General features: G+C 43.6%; 1 protein-coding gene across 1 annotated transcript in view; it reads right to left on the reverse strand.

The window, feature by feature from the left end:
- citb (citron rho-interacting serine/threonine kinase b) overlaps positions 1-18574 on the reverse strand; it is a 56635-nt gene that overhangs the window by 18498 nt on the left and 19563 nt on the right. The window contains exons 14-30 of the mRNA XM_073465791.1: positions 16881-17078; positions 16719-16772; positions 12866-13063; positions 10176-10369; positions 9388-9523; positions 9205-9309; positions 8764-8904; positions 8335-8442; positions 7151-7376; positions 6902-7057; positions 6677-6700; positions 5425-5595; positions 3510-3690; positions 2853-2941; positions 2664-2768; positions 1849-2018; positions 1410-1454 (exon numbers count right to left, since the gene is read on the reverse strand). Of these exons, the coding sequence (XP_073321892.1) occupies positions 1410-1454; positions 1849-2018; positions 2664-2768; positions 2853-2941; positions 3510-3690; positions 5425-5595; positions 6677-6700; positions 6902-7057; positions 7151-7376; positions 8335-8442; positions 8764-8904; positions 9205-9309; positions 9388-9523; positions 10176-10369; positions 12866-13063; positions 16719-16772; positions 16881-17078 (2301 nt within the window). The remainder of the gene's footprint in view (positions 1-1409; positions 1455-1848; positions 2019-2663; positions 2769-2852; positions 2942-3509; positions 3691-5424; positions 5596-6676; positions 6701-6901; positions 7058-7150; positions 7377-8334; positions 8443-8763; positions 8905-9204; positions 9310-9387; positions 9524-10175; positions 10370-12865; positions 13064-16718; positions 16773-16880; positions 17079-18574) is intronic.

Raw genomic sequence — 18574 nt, forward strand, 5'->3', positions numbered from 1 at the left:
AGTGTGCTCGCAACAAAACAATCCCCAGCGTGCACTGTGGTTTTCGAGAAGTTACGAGCAGGAACATCTCATCAAAGTGTTTGTGGTGGACTTTTCAAAGGTGATATTATTTTGATGTAGTTCAGAGTCGGAGCGTTTACCAACGAGAATAACGGAAGTTAAAACCCTCAAAAGAAAAGTCTGATGACTGTCAGAATTTATCTAAACTTCCTCAAACTATTGGTTGAGATGTTCATGAATCATAAAAGTTATATTGTTTTTATTTCACTTTAACGAAATAGAAAATTGTCACGAAACACAAAGTTGCCTGATTATAAATTGTTGTCACTATGATTTTTGTCTTTTGTGGAATTTAAAAAAATTTGCCATGAAGGCTAAACTGGCACATTTACAGAAATGTTACCAATGTGTAACGTCCCTGTAACTCTGATCTGTATAAAATAAATAAATAAATAATTACATCAGCATGATTTGTTGGACATTTCCTAGAAGAAGTTCCTCTTTAGTGACTGAAAATAGTCGAGACATCGGCACCTCCAGGGTGGTTCAGCTAACACCGGTAATAATGAGTCAACAAAGCCACATTTAAAGGAGCACTGTGTAGTTTTGGGGAAGAAATTTTAATCAGAAGAGAAAAAAAACAAAAAAAAAACAAAATAAACAAACTGACCTTAAAGGACAACACAGTTTCACACTGTTTTACTTTGTTTATATGTGGCGGACCCTGCCACCTTTCTACTGCAAACAGTGTTCTGGGACATTATTTTCCTCTGAGAACAGCTTGTTTATTCACTTATGGAAAATATACATATTTATGAGTTTGTATTGTAACTACATAGTGCCCCTTTAATTACATAAAAAAAAAAAAACATTGTCAACTCCTCAAAACTGTCAAGTTACGTCAAGTTCATGTCGCCCAGTTTGCATCTTGTGTCTCACAGAGTCGCGTGACTTCAGTCCCAGTCTCTACAGAGAGTGCAGCAGGGCAGCAGGGGGGTGAAAACACAGACGAGTACACGAGCAGGTAAAGACCCACTGTCTGATCCCTGGTCCTCTGGGACGGGACAGCCGAAGAGGATCGACCCAAAGATGATCAAACATCATCTCGGTGACCAGTTGTGTACTGTGGCTATAAAAACAGGACACCAGACGCAGGGAAGAAGATCTGAGCAACACTGTTACGTCGACACAGAGTTGGTACAGGACACGACAGTGTAGCAGAGGATAGTGAGAGTGAGGAGCGCTCACAGCAGGTGAGGTGAGAGCCGGGGGCGGGGGGGGGGATGACCAACCAACACAATGACAGACACATGCACTACTGCGTGCCTCGTGTGTGTGTGTGTGTGTGTGTGTGTGTGTGTGTGTGTGCATCAGTCAGTCTTATATGTTTGTCTTTGTAACTTCATTACCTGGACCAGTGGAGACAGAACCATTTGTCTTTTGGACACAGCAGCCTATGTGTACAATGAAACCCAATGGAATGGGCAGAATAGAGCAAATCAACAAAACATGCCCATATACCGGACATACAATGTGGCATGATGAAAAAGCAACAAACAGCAGTGAGAAGGACAAAGAGAGAGAGAGAGAGAGGAGGGAGAGAGAAGAAGGGGACAATTAACGACACATATAAGTGAACTGGGGGTCATCACTAAACTCAATTCTTAGAGAATACAACGTGAATGAAAAGCCCCCACACAGTTAAACAGCCAGTTTACGATCGCAGCCATAGACGAGAGGCAGTGATCTGTGACTGCGCTCGTAACGGTTTATGATTTGAGTGAGCAGACATCAGAGAGCCAACTGCCCCCCCGTCGCCCCTCCTCGCCCTGCTCCAGAGATACTCACTGCGTCGGCCTCGGCCTTCTCCCGTGAGGCCCGCCCCGCGGCCACCACGGACTCCATGACAGCCACCCAGCGCTGTTTGTCTGGGAAACTGGGAGCCATGAAGTAAAGTGCCTGTCCAGGCCAGCAGGGGGCGTGACAACGGGACTCCAGCTTCAGGACGTAGGGAACATCTGACACACAGGGGACATAAGTGAGGTACGACTTCAGAATGAATACCTCCTCCAGAAACTACTTATTGAATACGTTTAAAATAGACCGATCAGCCACAACATTGAAAAGCACTGACAGGTGAAGTGAACAACACTGATCATCTCGTTACTATGGAAACTTTGAGTCGCAGCGTTTATGTGGATGCCACTTGACAGACATCACCTCCTGCTACTTTTTCCTCTCCACCACCGAGGGAAATATTGTACTTTTTACTCCACTGAGTGTATTATCTCATATCTTTAGTTGCTAGTTACTTTAAAGATGCAATATTTTATTCATACAATATATGATCAGTTAAAAAAGACTGGACATTTTTCGGCATTGGTGCAGATAGAAAAGGTCTATTTCCACTTCAGCTCAAAAATTCAGGATATCGGCTATCGGCATCCACGTGAATGCCTCCCAAGGTTTCCCAGCAGAGCGTCGCATCATATTTAGATAATCAATGCTCTTCACTTCACCTGTCAGTCCTTTCATTGTTGTGGATGATCTGTGTTTGACAATGAAATCTCATAAAAACCAGACAAAAACTGTGAACAACACTGCCGAAGAAGAAATCTGAAACCAAAGTGACAGATCACAGGACGCAGATCGGTGTGTAGTACCTGACTTGGCGGTGTTGGGTAGCTCAGACGCCCCTACGGCTCCATGAACAACCACCTCTCCATCTGACAAACACAGGTCGAACTCTTCCAGCGGCTTCACTGACTCTGAAACACACACAAAAACACGTTAGTCGACGCCGTGTTCGTGAAGAAGGTGAAGAACGTTGTTCTGGTAAAATAAAAATCAACCTTCTCGGGGCTCGATCTCGTAGATGGACACTTTAGTCCCATCCAGGACCATGTACTTTCTCTCCCAGCCCTGGCCACGCTTCCCATTCCTGCAAACACACGAGGCAGCTGCATTACTACAAAGCTACAAATCGGGATCCTACACTTTTTTTGTGTGTTTAAACTGGTTTAAGTAGCAGATAGGTGCCAGACAGAACAGCACAGAGAGCGCCTGAGAGGACTTGAGTTAAGTTACATCAGCCTGCCTGATCAGTGGGAGGAGATGACACAGCCACGGTGCAACAGAGAGACTATATTGTTCGAGACAAATACACTCATAGGTGTGAAGGACATGACTGATACACAACATGAAGTGTCTTGGTAAGGTGTTGAACTGCTTCAACACTCCTGGGTGTAAATTTAGCAAGTTTCTGAAGCATATGACCCGCATCGCCTCAACACTCACACATTAAACTATTCAGTGACTCCTCGAGGTCTGTATGGAAACAAGTTTCTCCACTTCTTTATTAAGGATTTGTGTGTGTAAATCAGACACACCATCACGGGTTATGCAAAGATGCAGGTGTTTCTATTCCCAGTATCTAGATGAATCTCTGGCCCGTGTGATTAGATAGACAAAAAGCTAAAAAACGATGACACTAGTGTGCCACGGCTCACCTGGGCTGCTTCATCCAGCCCTCCAGGTGCATGTGTCCGCTGGCCTCTTTGAGCTGTTGGCCCGGGGAGCTGCCTTTGTCCCGACACAGGCCCTCGGTCAGATGCAGGGAGCAGTCGCTGGACATGCCACATGTGGCTGGAAGGCAGGGGGAGCATTTTGGGTGGCACAGAGCGTGACATTCTGAGGAGATAAAACATCGTTAAAGAGGAAGCAATGCCACACCGGCTTCTCTCTCTTCCCTTTGTGCCAACAACGGCACAAAGGGAAGGATACAAGTGGCATAAATACAAAGAAATATTACTGTATCAGCGTTTACAGGAGCTATTTCACTCCAACACAGTCAAATGTAAAAAAGTGAGGATCTTCACGTATGTCTGTGTTAAACATCTCAAAACTGTCATACAACAAAAGAAACTGTAGTAGTTTATAACGAGTTAATTCATGGATAAAACTGAGATTTTCTTTTCAACACGTCTGTTTTGTTTTTCTTTAAATAAATCCTGGTCACAGAAATGCAGTGTTATAAAAAGGTTAGGCAGAACAATGACAGTGAGTGAGAGGCAACAGCAGCAGCCGTCACCATGATTCACACATCATAATTACACCCAGCATTTATCATGATTTCTATTTATACAACAGAAAATACACAACAAAATTAAATAACAAGAAGGCTGACGTATGAATATTACTTCGGTAACACATTATATGTCAGGGTACGCATGTTAACCATTAGTTTGTTGTTTATCAGCAGGTGTATTAGTAGCATTATAACTCTTTATTAGTCATTATCAGTGCCTTAGTCTGCATGACAAAGTTGTACACCTACTAGGCTGGATAAAGCGACGGATCCAGGATTTTTTTCTTATTTTCTTTGACATCGCAAGATTCTCATTTCTAGGGAACAGAGCATTGATCGTGGTGAAAATCGAGTGAATACAATCTGATGTGTATCCTCGATCAGCTTATCTTACTTTATGTTTAAGCAGTTATGTGTGGTTTGAGATTTAAAGTGACAGAGCTATCGAGTTTGACATTGAACTGGATTTGATTAAATTAACAGGGATTGTTGGACCTTGGCGGAAGTTTGCGCTCTACTGAGTGTCATTCTTGTTTATGTTTGTTGTGTGTTTTCTGTCGTATAAACGGAGAAGATGATGAATGATGTCATTGTGATGTGTGAAACCATGGCGACGGCTGCTGCTGTTGCCTCTCGCTCGCTCCCATTGTCCCGCCTAACCTTTTTATAACGCTGCGTTTCTGTGGCCGAGGCCAGAGTTTATTTATAGAAAACAAAACAGAGACAAATGTTAAATACTACAGTTTAATGTTCCGTGTGCTAGTTTTGGGATGTTTAACTGAATAAACACAGACATGTTTTTGACCGTTTCTGATGTGAATGTGCTGGAGTTAAAAAAATATCTACTGTAAACTAATATGCATGCTAATGAGCAACTAGTTAAAGATTAACATATGTATCCTAATATAAAGAGATACTTTTAAGAACAAAGTAAAAGTTAAAATCTGTTTTCAGATTACATGAAGTTAAAGGGGCACTGTGTAGTTTTGAAGAAGAAATTCAAACTCAGAATTTTAATATTTACGATATTAATGAGGTATCAATACAAATTCAAAAATATGTATTTTTTTAAGTGAATAAACAAGCTGCTCTCAGAGGAAAACACTGTTTGAAGCTAGAAAGGTGGCAGGGTCCGCCACTTATAAACAAAGTAAAACAGTGTGAAACTGTGTTGTCCTTTAAGGTCAGTTTGTTTATTCAGTGATGAAAACAAAGCGAGTTTGTTTATTGAGTTTGTTTAGGTGTAAATGAAGATCTCTCTCCTCACTACACAGCGCTCCTTTAACGATGTGGATCATTTCATTCCGGCCGCCCTCTCCGACTCATCTGTAACTCACCGAGACAGGTAGCAGCTTGGCGACCAAAGTGCACAGTATCCAGGCACACAGTACACTTGGCAGCTCTCATGTTGAGTCCCACTGTGAAGCGGTGAGCGGTGTTGTGGTGCACCACCCTCTCTCTCTCCCTCTCTCTGTCTCTCTGACTGTCCTTCAAACGACGGCTATACTCTGAATACAGTCAGGGAACAACAGTGAAGGGCGGGCGGGCGGGCTCCGGCATGCCTTACTGTGCCAGGTACATCCATCACTTAAAAAACAAACCTCAGTGCAACCATGCCATAACCCGCCAGTTCAACAAAAGAGGGTTTCCAAAAGAACTGTAAGATGTTTAGCAAAATGCATAAGCAAGTAAACTCTGAAGACAAAAAGGCTTGAAAAAGAATATTGATTGAATCAATCCCTTTGCTTGTGCCCACTCGCTGTTGCATCTTAAAGGCATTATCCAGTCAGTACCAATGTTTCACACTGTGTGCACCAAACATTTCCACCAGAGGACCTGTTGATGTCAACATGAGGTACATTTGGACATCGTATACTACAGATTTTTGATCCCAAGAGTCTTTAGACTAAATATCTAAACATGTTCTGACTGAAAAACATGTTAAAGCGAACCGCTTCATGTGGATTTCTGTAGCTTTTCCTTCCCATAATATGCACTTATAGGTTTACTAAGTGTGTTATATAATAACAACTATTAAAGTGAGTTGCTCTTACAGTATTCATGTCTACATTTATCGTGGTGTTATGTTCTTATTTCCTTTTATTCTTACACAATCACCAGATTTCCTCAGAAAGATCAATATCGATGATGTAAGATTAAGACAGTCGTTGCAAGAAGCAGCGAGATCACTGGATAATACCTTTAGAGTGTCGGTTCGAACAGCGTTTTGTGCATTGCAGAGTTTATCATATGGTGAATCTCTGTGAGTGTATGATGTGACGTTCAGGTGGGATTGTAGTGAGTCAAAGAGCAGAGCAGAGTTCTGCAAAATCAGATAAGCTATGCTTCAGCAACCAAGATAAAAAAAATGCTTCAGATTTCTAAAGCTGTGCACTGACAAGGTGGAAAAATTTGCTTGAAGGTTTCTCAGCCTCACCTGACCAGCCTGGTGGGATCACACATTTTTTTTTATAAAAGAAAAAGTGCAGAGCTTTTGAAAATCTGGCCTTTCAAGGATGTGGATGAGGCAAAAAAGAGTCGGGGAGATAAGAGACCAAACTGTAGAAACCACGAGTTTGGATAACTTACTTTCAAAAGTGACCCTCCTTCTCTCTGAAAGGTGTGTGAAAGAAAAAGGATAGTGAGCGCTTCAGAAATGATCCTTCGCGAGTTATTATTAAAATGTGTGTGTGTGTCTATGTGTGTGCAGGTAGGGGCCGGTATGTGTCAAGTATGAAGCCAGAAAACCTGCATGTATGTGTCTGTTAGAGTGAAAAAGGTTGCGCTTCATCAAAACATCATCCGTTCACTCACCCTCGGGTGTTGCGGTCTCCTTCCTGCGTCCGGAGTTGGAGGGTGCCAGGTTGGTCGGGCCCTGCTGGTGCTCAGGAGACTTTATAGCTGACAAAATCATCTGCTGCCGTGCTGCGGCTGGGTTCGCAGAGTTAGCGTGATCCTTGTACTGGAGCGCTGGGGTCAGAAGAATCGATTAACTTACATTGTTTCATCATGCAACGGCGTCCAGATCAGAGAGTACAAGCTGCTGCATAGGAGCCGTCTCACCTTCCTCTCTCAGGGATCGCAGCTCCGCTCTCATCTTCTGCAGAGCCTCTTCCAGCTCGGAGCAGCGAGAGCGCTCTTTGTCCAGAGCTGACTTCATGTCGCTGTACTGCAGGGGCACCGGCTGGATGGGGGGCACGGGGGAAACCTGGCCTTGACTCTGACCCTGAGCCTGGGCCTGAGCAGCCATGGCAGCCAACAGGTCCTCTCGACGACGCCCGAACAGACCCTGAGACACGAGCCGACAGTTTGATCACTTAAACCACAACTAGGATACTAATTTTCTCCTTTCTCATTCAGTTTCTCTGTGGTGATAATTTGCAGCTCTTGTTGAAGATTTAATGACAGGTTGTGCATAAAGTGACTCATCAGTGGACGCCCCGAGTTTAACCTTAATAGTCAGGTAATTATCAAACTTGTCATTTTAATTCAGATGCCTTTTTTGAACAAACACTTCTTTTACTCATTCTTAAAAAAACGATTTTCACTTTGTGCCTTCGCCTCCTCAGAAATTCAAACAGGAAATCGGTCGACCTGAGGAGACGAGGCTCGCAGCATCAATGACTTCTTTTAAATCACTTCTGAAAACCCATTTTTACCAAACTGCTTTTATATGAAGTAACTCTTTATAAACTGATTTTTCATCTTTCTATCTTTTTATTCTTTTACTGCTTTAATCTTTTTATCTTTTCTTAATTCCTCTGACGTGATGTCGTCTTCTTATCGTCCTTTATTGATCTTATTCTTTTATTCATCCCTTTATTTTGCCTGTTTATGGCTTTTATTCCTTTTACTTGTAATAACTCACACCGACTTCTTGTGTTTTTATATTTTCTGCCTTCTTGTTTTAACTCACTTCAGACTCGGCTTCCTCGTGTTTGTCTTGAGTGTTGAGCGTTTATTCTGTAATATTGTCGTCTGAGCTTCCTGTTTGTCAAAGCACTTTGTGAACTCTGTTTTTAAAAGCTGCTATATAAATAAAGTTTATTACTTCCTTCAAGGCTTTCGCAATAATGTACCTGCATATATTTTCAAATCAGAACTAGGCATATAATAATAATATTTCCAATTTCAATTATACTTGAAATACTTAACTGTATTTAAAGACTTTACTACATACATTCAAAAAAATAAATCCGACCCGTTTACTGTAATCAGTCCAACGAAGACTAAAAATCTCATCTGACCTTTTTCTTCTTGGAGCCCCCGTGGGCCTGGGACTGGAGGAAGTCTATGAGCTTGGTCTGCTGGGTGATGGTCCCCTCCATTTTCACCTTCTCATGGGAGTACACGGCCTGCAGGTGGAGCTAAGTGAACATCACTACTGCCATGAATTTCTCCTCAAGTACTTCACTTCACACAGAGAGGGTGACAGAGGGACAGAGAAGGGAGGGTGGTGGAGTAAAAAAAAAAAAGGGCTGTGGGGGTAAAAACAAAGTGTTGAGGGGGTGTTTATGTCTTTCACCACTAAAACAAAAGGGACAGAACAGTGGAGGAGAAACAAGGCTGAAAAATGACAGAAAGATTTGCTCCCAGTCCGACTGTGACCGTGAACTCATAACCTCTGAGCGTGTGTGTGTTTTAGCAGGATTATGTGTATGTGTGCGTAGCAGCACCTGGATGTTCTCCAGCTGGTACTCCAGGTCAGTCCTCTCAGTCTTGAGCAGGTCGGTCTGGTCCAGAGCGTCCTGCAGCCCCTGGGTGAGACGGAAGATGTGGGTCTTCTGGGCATCCATCTGCTGCTGCAGCTTCTCTTGCTGTGGAGGTGATAACAGCTGTTACATCATCATCATCTGGACGCTGTGACCTTGCAGCTTTGCCAATTCTTACAATAGATTTCTTCGAACGATAACAGCGGCTCAACCTTTCGGCACAATGTGACTTTACAAGCAGAAAAGAAAACACTTTCCTTTCTCACATTTGATTTGCAGCAGAGGTATAAATGTAACAGGAAAACACACAAAGAAAACATTTAAAAACATCTCAGATTTGGACACTATGCACCAAAGCAAACAACAGAGATCAGTGAGGTACGTGTGTGAAAATACACAACGTACCTCCTCCAGCAGCCTCTGCTTCAGATCCCTCTCGCTCTCAAGCTTTTGCTGCAAACTGCGGGCGTTCATCTCCAGCATGGCATGCTTCTTCTCCAGATCATTCAACTGAGAACAGAGTTTGCTGTGACATCTGCTAACCGCACAAAGCAAAAAACACTTATTCAACGGTGTGGAAATGCTTACGGTGTCTGCCAGGCTCTCGGCTTTGAGTTTCTGGTCTTTGAGGGCCTGCTGCAGGGCCAGGATCTCAGCTTTGTGCTCCTTAACTGCCTGCTCCACGGCCTGACGCGACTCAGAGCTGCGCTGCTCTGCACGAAGCCTGGAGCAGAAAAAAATGGGTGTTTACACTAGTTATCTGGAGTCTGCAAGTCTATTAAGTCAGCTTAATAATTTCACTGGCTGTTTTGATGTGCTGTACTGATGTATGGTGGTTATCAGATTCAAATAAAATAAATCCACTTCGTGTTCTCGTGTATGTATTCTTCTTTTAAAGGGTTAGTTTAGGGCGGAGACTTATCTGTGTTTTAATATGCTTTCTGTGTGCCCAGTTTTCATCACCTGCCCCTGCCTACACCAACTCAGAAAATAATTTCATATATTTCCCAGAATACCTTTGGACAAACCCAAGAGAATATGCCTAAACTTGTTGCATTCAGTGTGTGTAGGCGGGAAGGAGCCAGATCCAACGCTGATAGCAACAGCAACACAAAACAGAGTTATTTCCAGCGCTGAGGAAAAAAAAACTTATAACCCTTTTCTGAAAATGTCTTGTGGTTTAATTATATCACGGAGCACTGAGGCCACTCTGGGTGGAGAAACTCAGATGAGTTTATTAATTTCAACTGCACAACAAAAATATCTCAATATTTTCTGACACTGTGAAAACTTTATACAAATTTAAGGGAAACTTCAGTCAATAAATGCCCACACAATTAAAAGTGATGCAGTGTGCATGTGGGCGTCGTTATAACCTGTTCTGTTTCTCCGTGTCCAGCATCCTCTGGACCTCCCTGGTCCGTCTCTCAGCCTGGTTCTTCTCGTCCTCCAGCGTCGCCCTCCAGGCGTCCCACTGTCTCTCCTTCTCCAGCAGCTCGTCATTCATGGTCTCCAGCTCCAGGACCTGCTCCTCCAGCATGGTGCATGTCGTCTTGAGCGTCTCAAGGTTCTGGTACAGAAGAGGATTATTGAATGAGAGATGACGACTCTGCCGAGGACACATCTCAACATCTCAGGTTGTCAGAAGTTCTCAGTTAAAAGACAATTTCACAAAAGACGGTTGTAGTTCAACAGCTTCAAATGAGAAGAGAAGGAACTCTCTTCTTCCACGGACCAAGCAGTCCCGACCCGTTTGAACATTTGTTTTCTTTTGAGGATGGAGGTCTGGTCGTCCTTTTTTCCTGGCTTTGTTTTGTCAGTTTAGTTTATGTAGTCTTTTCTTACTTTAGGGAGGGAAGTCTTGGGTCCTACAGCCCACTGACAAAAAAACACTTGATGAAGATCTTTCTCTTCTGATTTATGTTTTCTTCCGGAAAACTACACTGTGCACCTTTAATTTATTTACCAGCCATACGTGAGCAGATTCCCCGTCTCTCCCGGTCGCCTTTACAAGCCTGTGGACGATTTAGTTGTTTAATGCTGCTGGACTGTGGATTTCTTCATGAAGGACTCGGGTCGAATTTTCAGCGACAGTCCAAATCATGTGACTTGACGTTAGTTTATCAATGGAGTCCACTGACATAAACTAACGACTGGCTTATAGCGCACCAAAAAAAACATCCACAGAGAGTGCACAAAGTTTATAAAGTGTGCACATCCAAGTACATTAAACAAGTAGGAAGTACCTTCAAAATATAATCCAGAACAGTTCTTGGGTAAATGTACTTAGGTCAGTCAGTTCTTCTTCTTTTTCTACTTCTTGTTATTATTATTCTAAAACCTGTCTTTTTTTATCTGATGTCACTGTGCTGTCTCACTGGTGAGGCAGGTTGGCGCATGTGAAGGCCACGCTCCTGACACTGTCATCCTGTTTTTACAGCTCCCAAAATAATACAAAAAAGATTATCAGGAGTAGTTGGTGTGTCGTCTTCTCTCAGGAATTTCCAGCTGCTGTAGCAAAGCAAAGACGATTTGGGGCTAGCAGGGGTTTTTAACGTTTGGTTAATTGAATGATTATAAAACAGAAGTGATGCTCAAAATTAAGTACAGAGGAGCTTTAACAACATACCTGGAGTTTGATGACTCTTTGATGAATCACAAAAGCAGCACCAGCACCCCTGTGGAGTCATTTACATGCCATGTTTGGACACAGAACGTGTTTCTATGTTGTTCACAGGGCCTACACAAAGCGCTGTGTTTTCATGTCTTTAGACAAAGCATTACGAGACAAATATAGCCTGTGCTGGTGCTGCAGCAACACCACGGCCCTCAGAAGTCCAACGCTTCCACAGCTGACACGACCTGGGAGTGATGGGGATGACACATCCCTCCCACACACCACCCCATCCCTCGTCTATGACTTCCATCGCTGGTTACACAACCAGCAGGGCCGAGAGCGCTGCTGGACACCCACACACATATCCTCCCACAGGGGCCGCGCACACATCACACAGCCTCCTCGCTCGCATCTCTCTCTTGCTGCAGCAGAATACAGCACATAGCAATACTGAAATATTCCCAGGGTTTCTCTCGCCTGATTTACGCTTAACAGTGTCAGAGCGGGGGGAGATGTCTAGGTCACCTGTCAAAGGTACTGTGGAGATATCACATAATGTGAGTAAGTGAAAACCTGGTGTCTGACAGGCGGTGAGTGGGAAGTGGGCAGGGGGAAGGAGCCTGAACTAGAGGAGGGAGTACAACTGTCTCAGGAAGCTGAAATCGGTTGTTGGTTTTTTTCAAAGTTTTCAACTAATGACAGCTGACATTTTGTGCAGAAATCTGAAAACTACTAGAGTACAGTGGCGATATGTCGGCTAAATAGTACGCACTGTGACCGGACTCAAAAGTCAGCTGTTTGTGTGTGTTTACTTGGTGATAGTCTGGCGACCAATTAAAGAAGAAGGAAAGGATGAAAGACTGCAGTGTTTTCCTGTTTAATTTCAATCATGTCAGAGTTCAGTCTCCTCCGAAACAGCTCAGAAAAATAAATAAATCCACTGGATAATAATCCAATTAAACACAAGAGCACTAAGAGAAACGATGAGTGTGGACTCAGATCAAAATGTTCCATTACAATCTTTTTAAAGTGGCCTGCGGAGTTTCAAAAACCTGTTCAACAAGGCCTACAACCTCAGCTAACCCTCCATCAATCCACCCTCCTCTGACTTTTGATCAGTGTCTAACCTGTACTGTTTACATCCATGTTAACCAGCTCTCACTCTTCCTCCTCACTGTCTCTGTTGGCGCAACTCGGTGTGTTACCACCACCTGTAGATCAGTGGAACGGTGTGGAATCAACTGGCAGGAACGTGTATCACATCACCCGTGTGCTCGCAGGGGCGTGGGACTGGTGGGAAAATGAGGACTGAGGACACAATGATCCTAATGTGAGAACATGGCCTGCAGAGATCCTTGAATGAATAGCGGTGGATGTGTGGAGGGGCCCAGAGAGAATGAGTTTGTATAGGGTCAAGAGTTTCTTCACACACCACTGGCAGCCACAAACCTGTTTCTGGTTGTTAAGGTGCATCTCACGGTCGGCCACCTCCCGCCGCAGCCTGTCCACGTCCTGGCTGAGCTGCAGGCGGTCTTCCCTCTCGTCGGAGGCCTCATCCAGCTGCTTGGACAGGTAGAAGTTCTGGCGGTTCAGCTCGGCGTTCTCCTGCGTCAGCTGGGTCAGCTGCTCCTCCAGATCTGTGATCACCTGCAGGGGGAGTCAACAGGACAGTCAGACAAACGAGTTCAAAGAGAGGAAAAGTACGCAGACCACCCGAGCTGAACCCAAAATATATCACCCAAGACTCTCCCCTCATCGTGCATATACAGCATTGTGCATATTACCGCTCAACCACGCAAAAAACTCGACCCAACACCCCACACAGTCTAAACTCTGCTGCTGCATTATTACATGATGCAGATATCTAGGTTAGTGATATAAGCAGTAATCATGATACTGAGGCTACTTCTTGAACCCAGGCAGCACTCAGAGCAAGGAGCACGCTAATCATTTCATCAGCATCAGTCTGTTCCCTTAATCAGCCGTGACTACTGTGGGGAAATGAGGGCTAGAGGCTGCTGAGGCGGCCTGTTAAGAGCCCCTTATTCTCAGTTCTCATGGGAACATGTGTACCACGCAGAACTTCCAGGTGGCAGGGGGGGAAAGAGGCAAAGCTTTTAAGTACATAAATTAGCTGTCTGTTTTCTGCACTGACTCAGTGCTTCTGCTCCCCCGAGGCAGAGAACTGACAGCAAGCAACTAAATACTTAAGGCGGGCCGAGGAAGTCAACGCTGCAATGGATACAGTGGTGATCTGGCAAGCCTCTCTATTTACTCTACTTGTCTGTCATCCCAATCTATAGACCGACTCGCAGACCTAAAGTAAATCACATCCGGAGCTTTGGTATCCTCAACACTGCTGAATACGTGCTCAACGCTATTTGCGAAGGCCGTGGGTACAGAGCAGATAAAGAGCACAGTTAAAGAGGCATTAAGTCTGCCACACAATTTCTTTGAATAAAATTAGCGTAACATTTAGATTACGCTGACTGTACAAAACATAGAGGAACATCTGCGCTTTCTATGCAACAGACGGAACGGCTGATATGAGCTGTGGAAGTTGAGTTAATTAAAGATTTTCAGTGTTGCCACTTTTTTTGTGACATCTCTGCTACCTAGATATGGATGACTAACGTGGATAAAACTGCAATATATACACTGATCAGCCACGACATTGACAAGTGAAGCGAATGACATTGGCCATCTCGTTACCATGCTGCTCAGGAATGCCCTGGTGCTAGACATCATAGGACACCTCGAGAGGTCCTGTGTCCATCCCTCAATGGGTCAGAGCCCAATCCAATCAACTGTGGGGCCATCATGGATCAGACTTCACCGGGCATGTCCCACGGATGATTGATTAAATTGGCATTTGGGGGAATTTGGGGGCCACGTTGACGCCTTCAGCTCTTTATCTCGTTCCATGTGCCGTTCCTGAGCAGTTTTTGTGGTGAGTCAGCACACATTGTCCTGCTTGGAGGACCACTGCCATCGGGCTGTACCATTGCTATGACGGCTGCACTTAGCCTGCAGTAGTGTTTGGGTGGGTGGTGCATGTTAAGTAGCATCCACATGAATGCCAGGGCCCAAGGTTTCCCAGCAGGACATTTGCCTTTTAACAAGATGATCAATGTTATTCACTTCACCTGTCAGAGGCTGATCGGTGTATAGACACAGTAAGTTTGCTGGTACCTCAGCTGAGCTAATCCTCGTTGCTCATAACAGTCATGTGCAGCCAAAGATATTAAAAGCACAGCTGCCTCAGTAGAAACAGCAAAATACAAAAATATCTTATGGCTGAAAAATGTCTGTAGTCCCACAATAAACCTCCTCGTATTGCTCATGTTAGCTTTGTGAAGTTTGGATCCTGGTAGTTAGAATGTGCTCTTATAAAACAACTCTCAAATATCACTATTATAACACTGTCAAAATAAGCTTTGATCCAGTTCTTTGTCTCCACATTTGAATAGAGTACGGCACCACTGATGACTACGACTCTACAGTCTTAGAGGTGCAATATGTAAGATTTTTGTGGAAATGAACGACAGTCGTCGACAGAATATGAAGAACGTTTGACATTATGACATCTCCACGTTGTGTTGCAGAGATATCTACTGAATTTAGCATGTTAAACAGCTAACCCTGACTTCTGTACTACACTTCCCCGGTGCTCCAGGCTCCCAGTCCAGACCACGAGCTTCACGGCTAACTGTGCTAACAAGCTAACAGTAGTCACAGTTGGCAGCAGTTAGCGTTACTCTGGTGATATGCTGCCTTCTATCTGTTTTGGGTATGAGCTCGACAGGTGGCTCATTCTTACATATTGCACCTTTGACAGCAGTGTGGCTAAAATAAAATAAAAACTACAGTCAGTCATGTTTTATTGCAGTCTCTTGATTGTGTGCACAGTTGACCTTTTGGCTCAAAGTCAGCACTAGAGGAAAGTGCTAAAGTGGCAAGAGTTCATTCTTTGAGGGGCATGAAAGTGCTCAGTGTATTTGAAGACAGTTGGCACTTTAGGTTGTGATATATGCGTCTGTACAAATGAAAATAATGGCCGGCTGTAAGTGCTGGGTTAGATGGAGCACTAAAAATGATCCTGGATGAAAAGTCAATGGATTAAGAATCTCCCACTGGGGACCTTTTCTAAATTTAATGACAATTTGGCTCGTAGCTCCCCAAGACATGTTGCTCCGGTCCAGAGTGTCCAACAGACAGACTCACAGATAAACCAACAGCACAAGTCTTGGCAGGGCAGAAAATACGGTGGCATTTCAAGCTCTGCTTGTCGCAGGATTTGGCTGTGTTTTGTGCCTGAACACTGGCCAGCTGAATCTATGGACTGTGCTATCTGAACAGTTTGTGAGTGGGAGGATCTCAGAAGTAAGGCAATGAAATGAAATGAAGGAATACGATGATGGTCTCGGTGTTTATATAAGGTATATGAAGATGAAGGCACTCAAATCCCTCAATCATGCCTGCATCGTTCTCTTTAAGGTTAGTGGGACACCAGAGCTCCACATTAATAACGAAACAAGTGACAGCTTGTTAAACCTTTGGGACTATGACACATAGCCCTCATCGTCTGTAGATGGCTGTTGGATAGCTAAATCTACTCTAATCTAAGAAAATTTGCACGTTCAACTGGTAAATAAAAGATGTGTCTTGCTATATATGAAGGTGGCTATTTTGAGATATCTTGAAGCATCATCATCAGCAGGTTGGCAACACACGGTGCCTCATCATCAGAAGATCTGGTGATGACGTGATAGAGAGGAAATGAATACCTCTGGACAAAATATCAAACAATGACATAAACTCCTCTGGGTAATTCAACTAGTGTGTGTACTCTCGACATGAGGATAACAAACAATCTACTGTTTTTTCCATGTTTATATTTGTATTATGTCTTACGATTATTTTTAGTATTGTTTGTTGTGTTGCATCTACATAACACAGCAAATTCCTGGTATGTGAAAACTTACCAGGAACTAAAAACGTTTCGGATTCTGATGAAAACAGGATAAGGACAAAAAAAGAGAGTAGTCTTCTCAACCATCTGACTGAATCAAGCTTTTGTGGCAGGTGATCCCAAACTTTTGAAGTTTTCAACAATAAAGATGAGTCTAATAAACTGGAGAGAGTGTTTGAGTCCAGTTTACCCGAGAATGACAGCAACATATGGATATGTGTGATGATATGTGATGAGTCAGCTGGTGTTCAGTGTGAGAAGAGCTGTCTATTCCTGGAAAGAGTGAAAGAGCGAAAAAAAAAAAAAAAAAAGAAGGAGTGAACAGCTCACCGCACAGCTGTCTCTCAGGGCATCAAACTTTCGTTGTATCTCATCTCTGTGTGCCTAGCAGGTACGACAAGAAAGACAGAGGGAGACATTTTACTGCCTGAATGATACAACAATCCAAGGAGACACCACCGTCAGCTGTCCTCTACTGATTTTGCCCCTCACTCTGAGCACAGTGATCTCCTCCTCGGCCTCTGCGGTGGTATCCTCCAGCTCGCTCTTGGCCTGCTGCAGTTGGCCCTCCACAGCGTGGCGAGCCGCCTGCAGGTTGCTGATCTGCGATTCACGCTCCTGCAGCGACAGCGTCAGATCTGTCACCTGACGCTTAATCTCCAGCTTTTGCTCCTCGTGCTCCAGCCCGATCTACAAAGGGAGACAGAAAAGTGGGGGCATCCAGGGTGAGGAAGTGATTCACCTCGAGGAGCAGACACACTGACACTTCAAATTGTGTGACTCCACCTCGATTTGTTGGCCTGGTCTTTTCTGTTACATCTGGATTAAAACAGGTTTTATTCTGCCCAGTATTACCATAAGGGTTCTGGTAATTTTCTGGACTTGCAAGACTGCTCTAATGTTTGCCTTTGCCCACTTAGTCATCATATCCACATCACTGATTTTGCTTTTGAGAAGATTTCAAAATATCAAATATATATATAGTGTTTCGCAAAATAGCCTCCAAATATCAGAATATTATTTTAAGGCCATAATTTCAAACTTATTAGACTCAGTTTCTGAAGTAATTTAGAAACTTTCAAAACAAAAGTCCTCTACAAGATCACTGCACTGCTCACAAGACTCACAAGACCAGATCGTGCATCACTTCATGTATTGTACATCAAATATTCTTTACCTTTTATCAGCCTAGCAGTTACAGTATGTTGCTTTCTAGACAACCTGAATTCAAAGATTTCTGACCTACAACTCGGAAAAGTACAAGGAAACGCCGCTCAAAGGAGGAATTGTGAGACCTACTGTCTCATAAAGGACAGTTAAACTGTCGAACCTTATGTGAAGTATAATTTAAAGGTCCCTGTGTTACGCTCAGGATCATCATCATCAGCCTTGGTGACAGGCAGGTTTAGTGCCACTCCAGAGGACAGAGTTTGTTTGTTGTGTGAGCTAAAGGTGAAACTGAGAATGAGGTTCATTTCTTGTTTTTTGCCCGTCGATGACGATGTGAGGGACGTACCTTTTACTAAAAAGTCCTCCATTTATGCATATGTGTTTAGTTTGGATGATTAAGAAAACCTTTATTGTTGCAGATTTTCTTTGTCACGCTCGGGTACTGAAATGTTTGACCACTGAAACTGTATTTTTGGTGTCTTGTAAACTGTTGAGGGTTGGGCACTGTGTGTGCATGTCATGTAAACTTGGGGCACGTCCATCTGAGGGACTTGATAAGGGAGCAGTTGTCTGACTTCACACAACAATGGCGGCACCCTAGGGAGGCGATAGGATGTGTTTGTAGACAACAGTATTTGTATCAGGCGAGTGAAGGGAATATGCCGTAAAATCATTTTTTCCCCCTCTGTTTAGTTTATATATGCAAGGAGGCTGCACACTTGCCAAAGAGACATCGTTTTCTTACTGTCAGCCAAGTTCTTTGTTCACTTTTGCCGTTTTTTGCAGTTGGAAGTTTCAAGTCATCATCATTAGACTCTTTATAATCATTCAATGACTGTTTTACATGCTGCACCTGCCTCCTTTCGGGGTCATGATGCAAAATAATTATGTCCTCGACCGGCAATTTAGCAAAAGCAATTATACACAGGTGTGTTTCCGCTATTTAGAGCCAGATGAGTATAAATGAAAAGGGTTTAGTGCTCAACTTCATCTATTGAATATTGAAAAGCTCTTCT

This window comes from Pagrus major, chromosome 5 (assembly GCF_040436345.1).
Source record: "Pagrus major chromosome 5, Pma_NU_1.0".
In the NCBI taxonomy this organism is placed as follows: domain Eukaryota; kingdom Metazoa; phylum Chordata; class Actinopteri; order Spariformes; family Sparidae; genus Pagrus; species Pagrus major.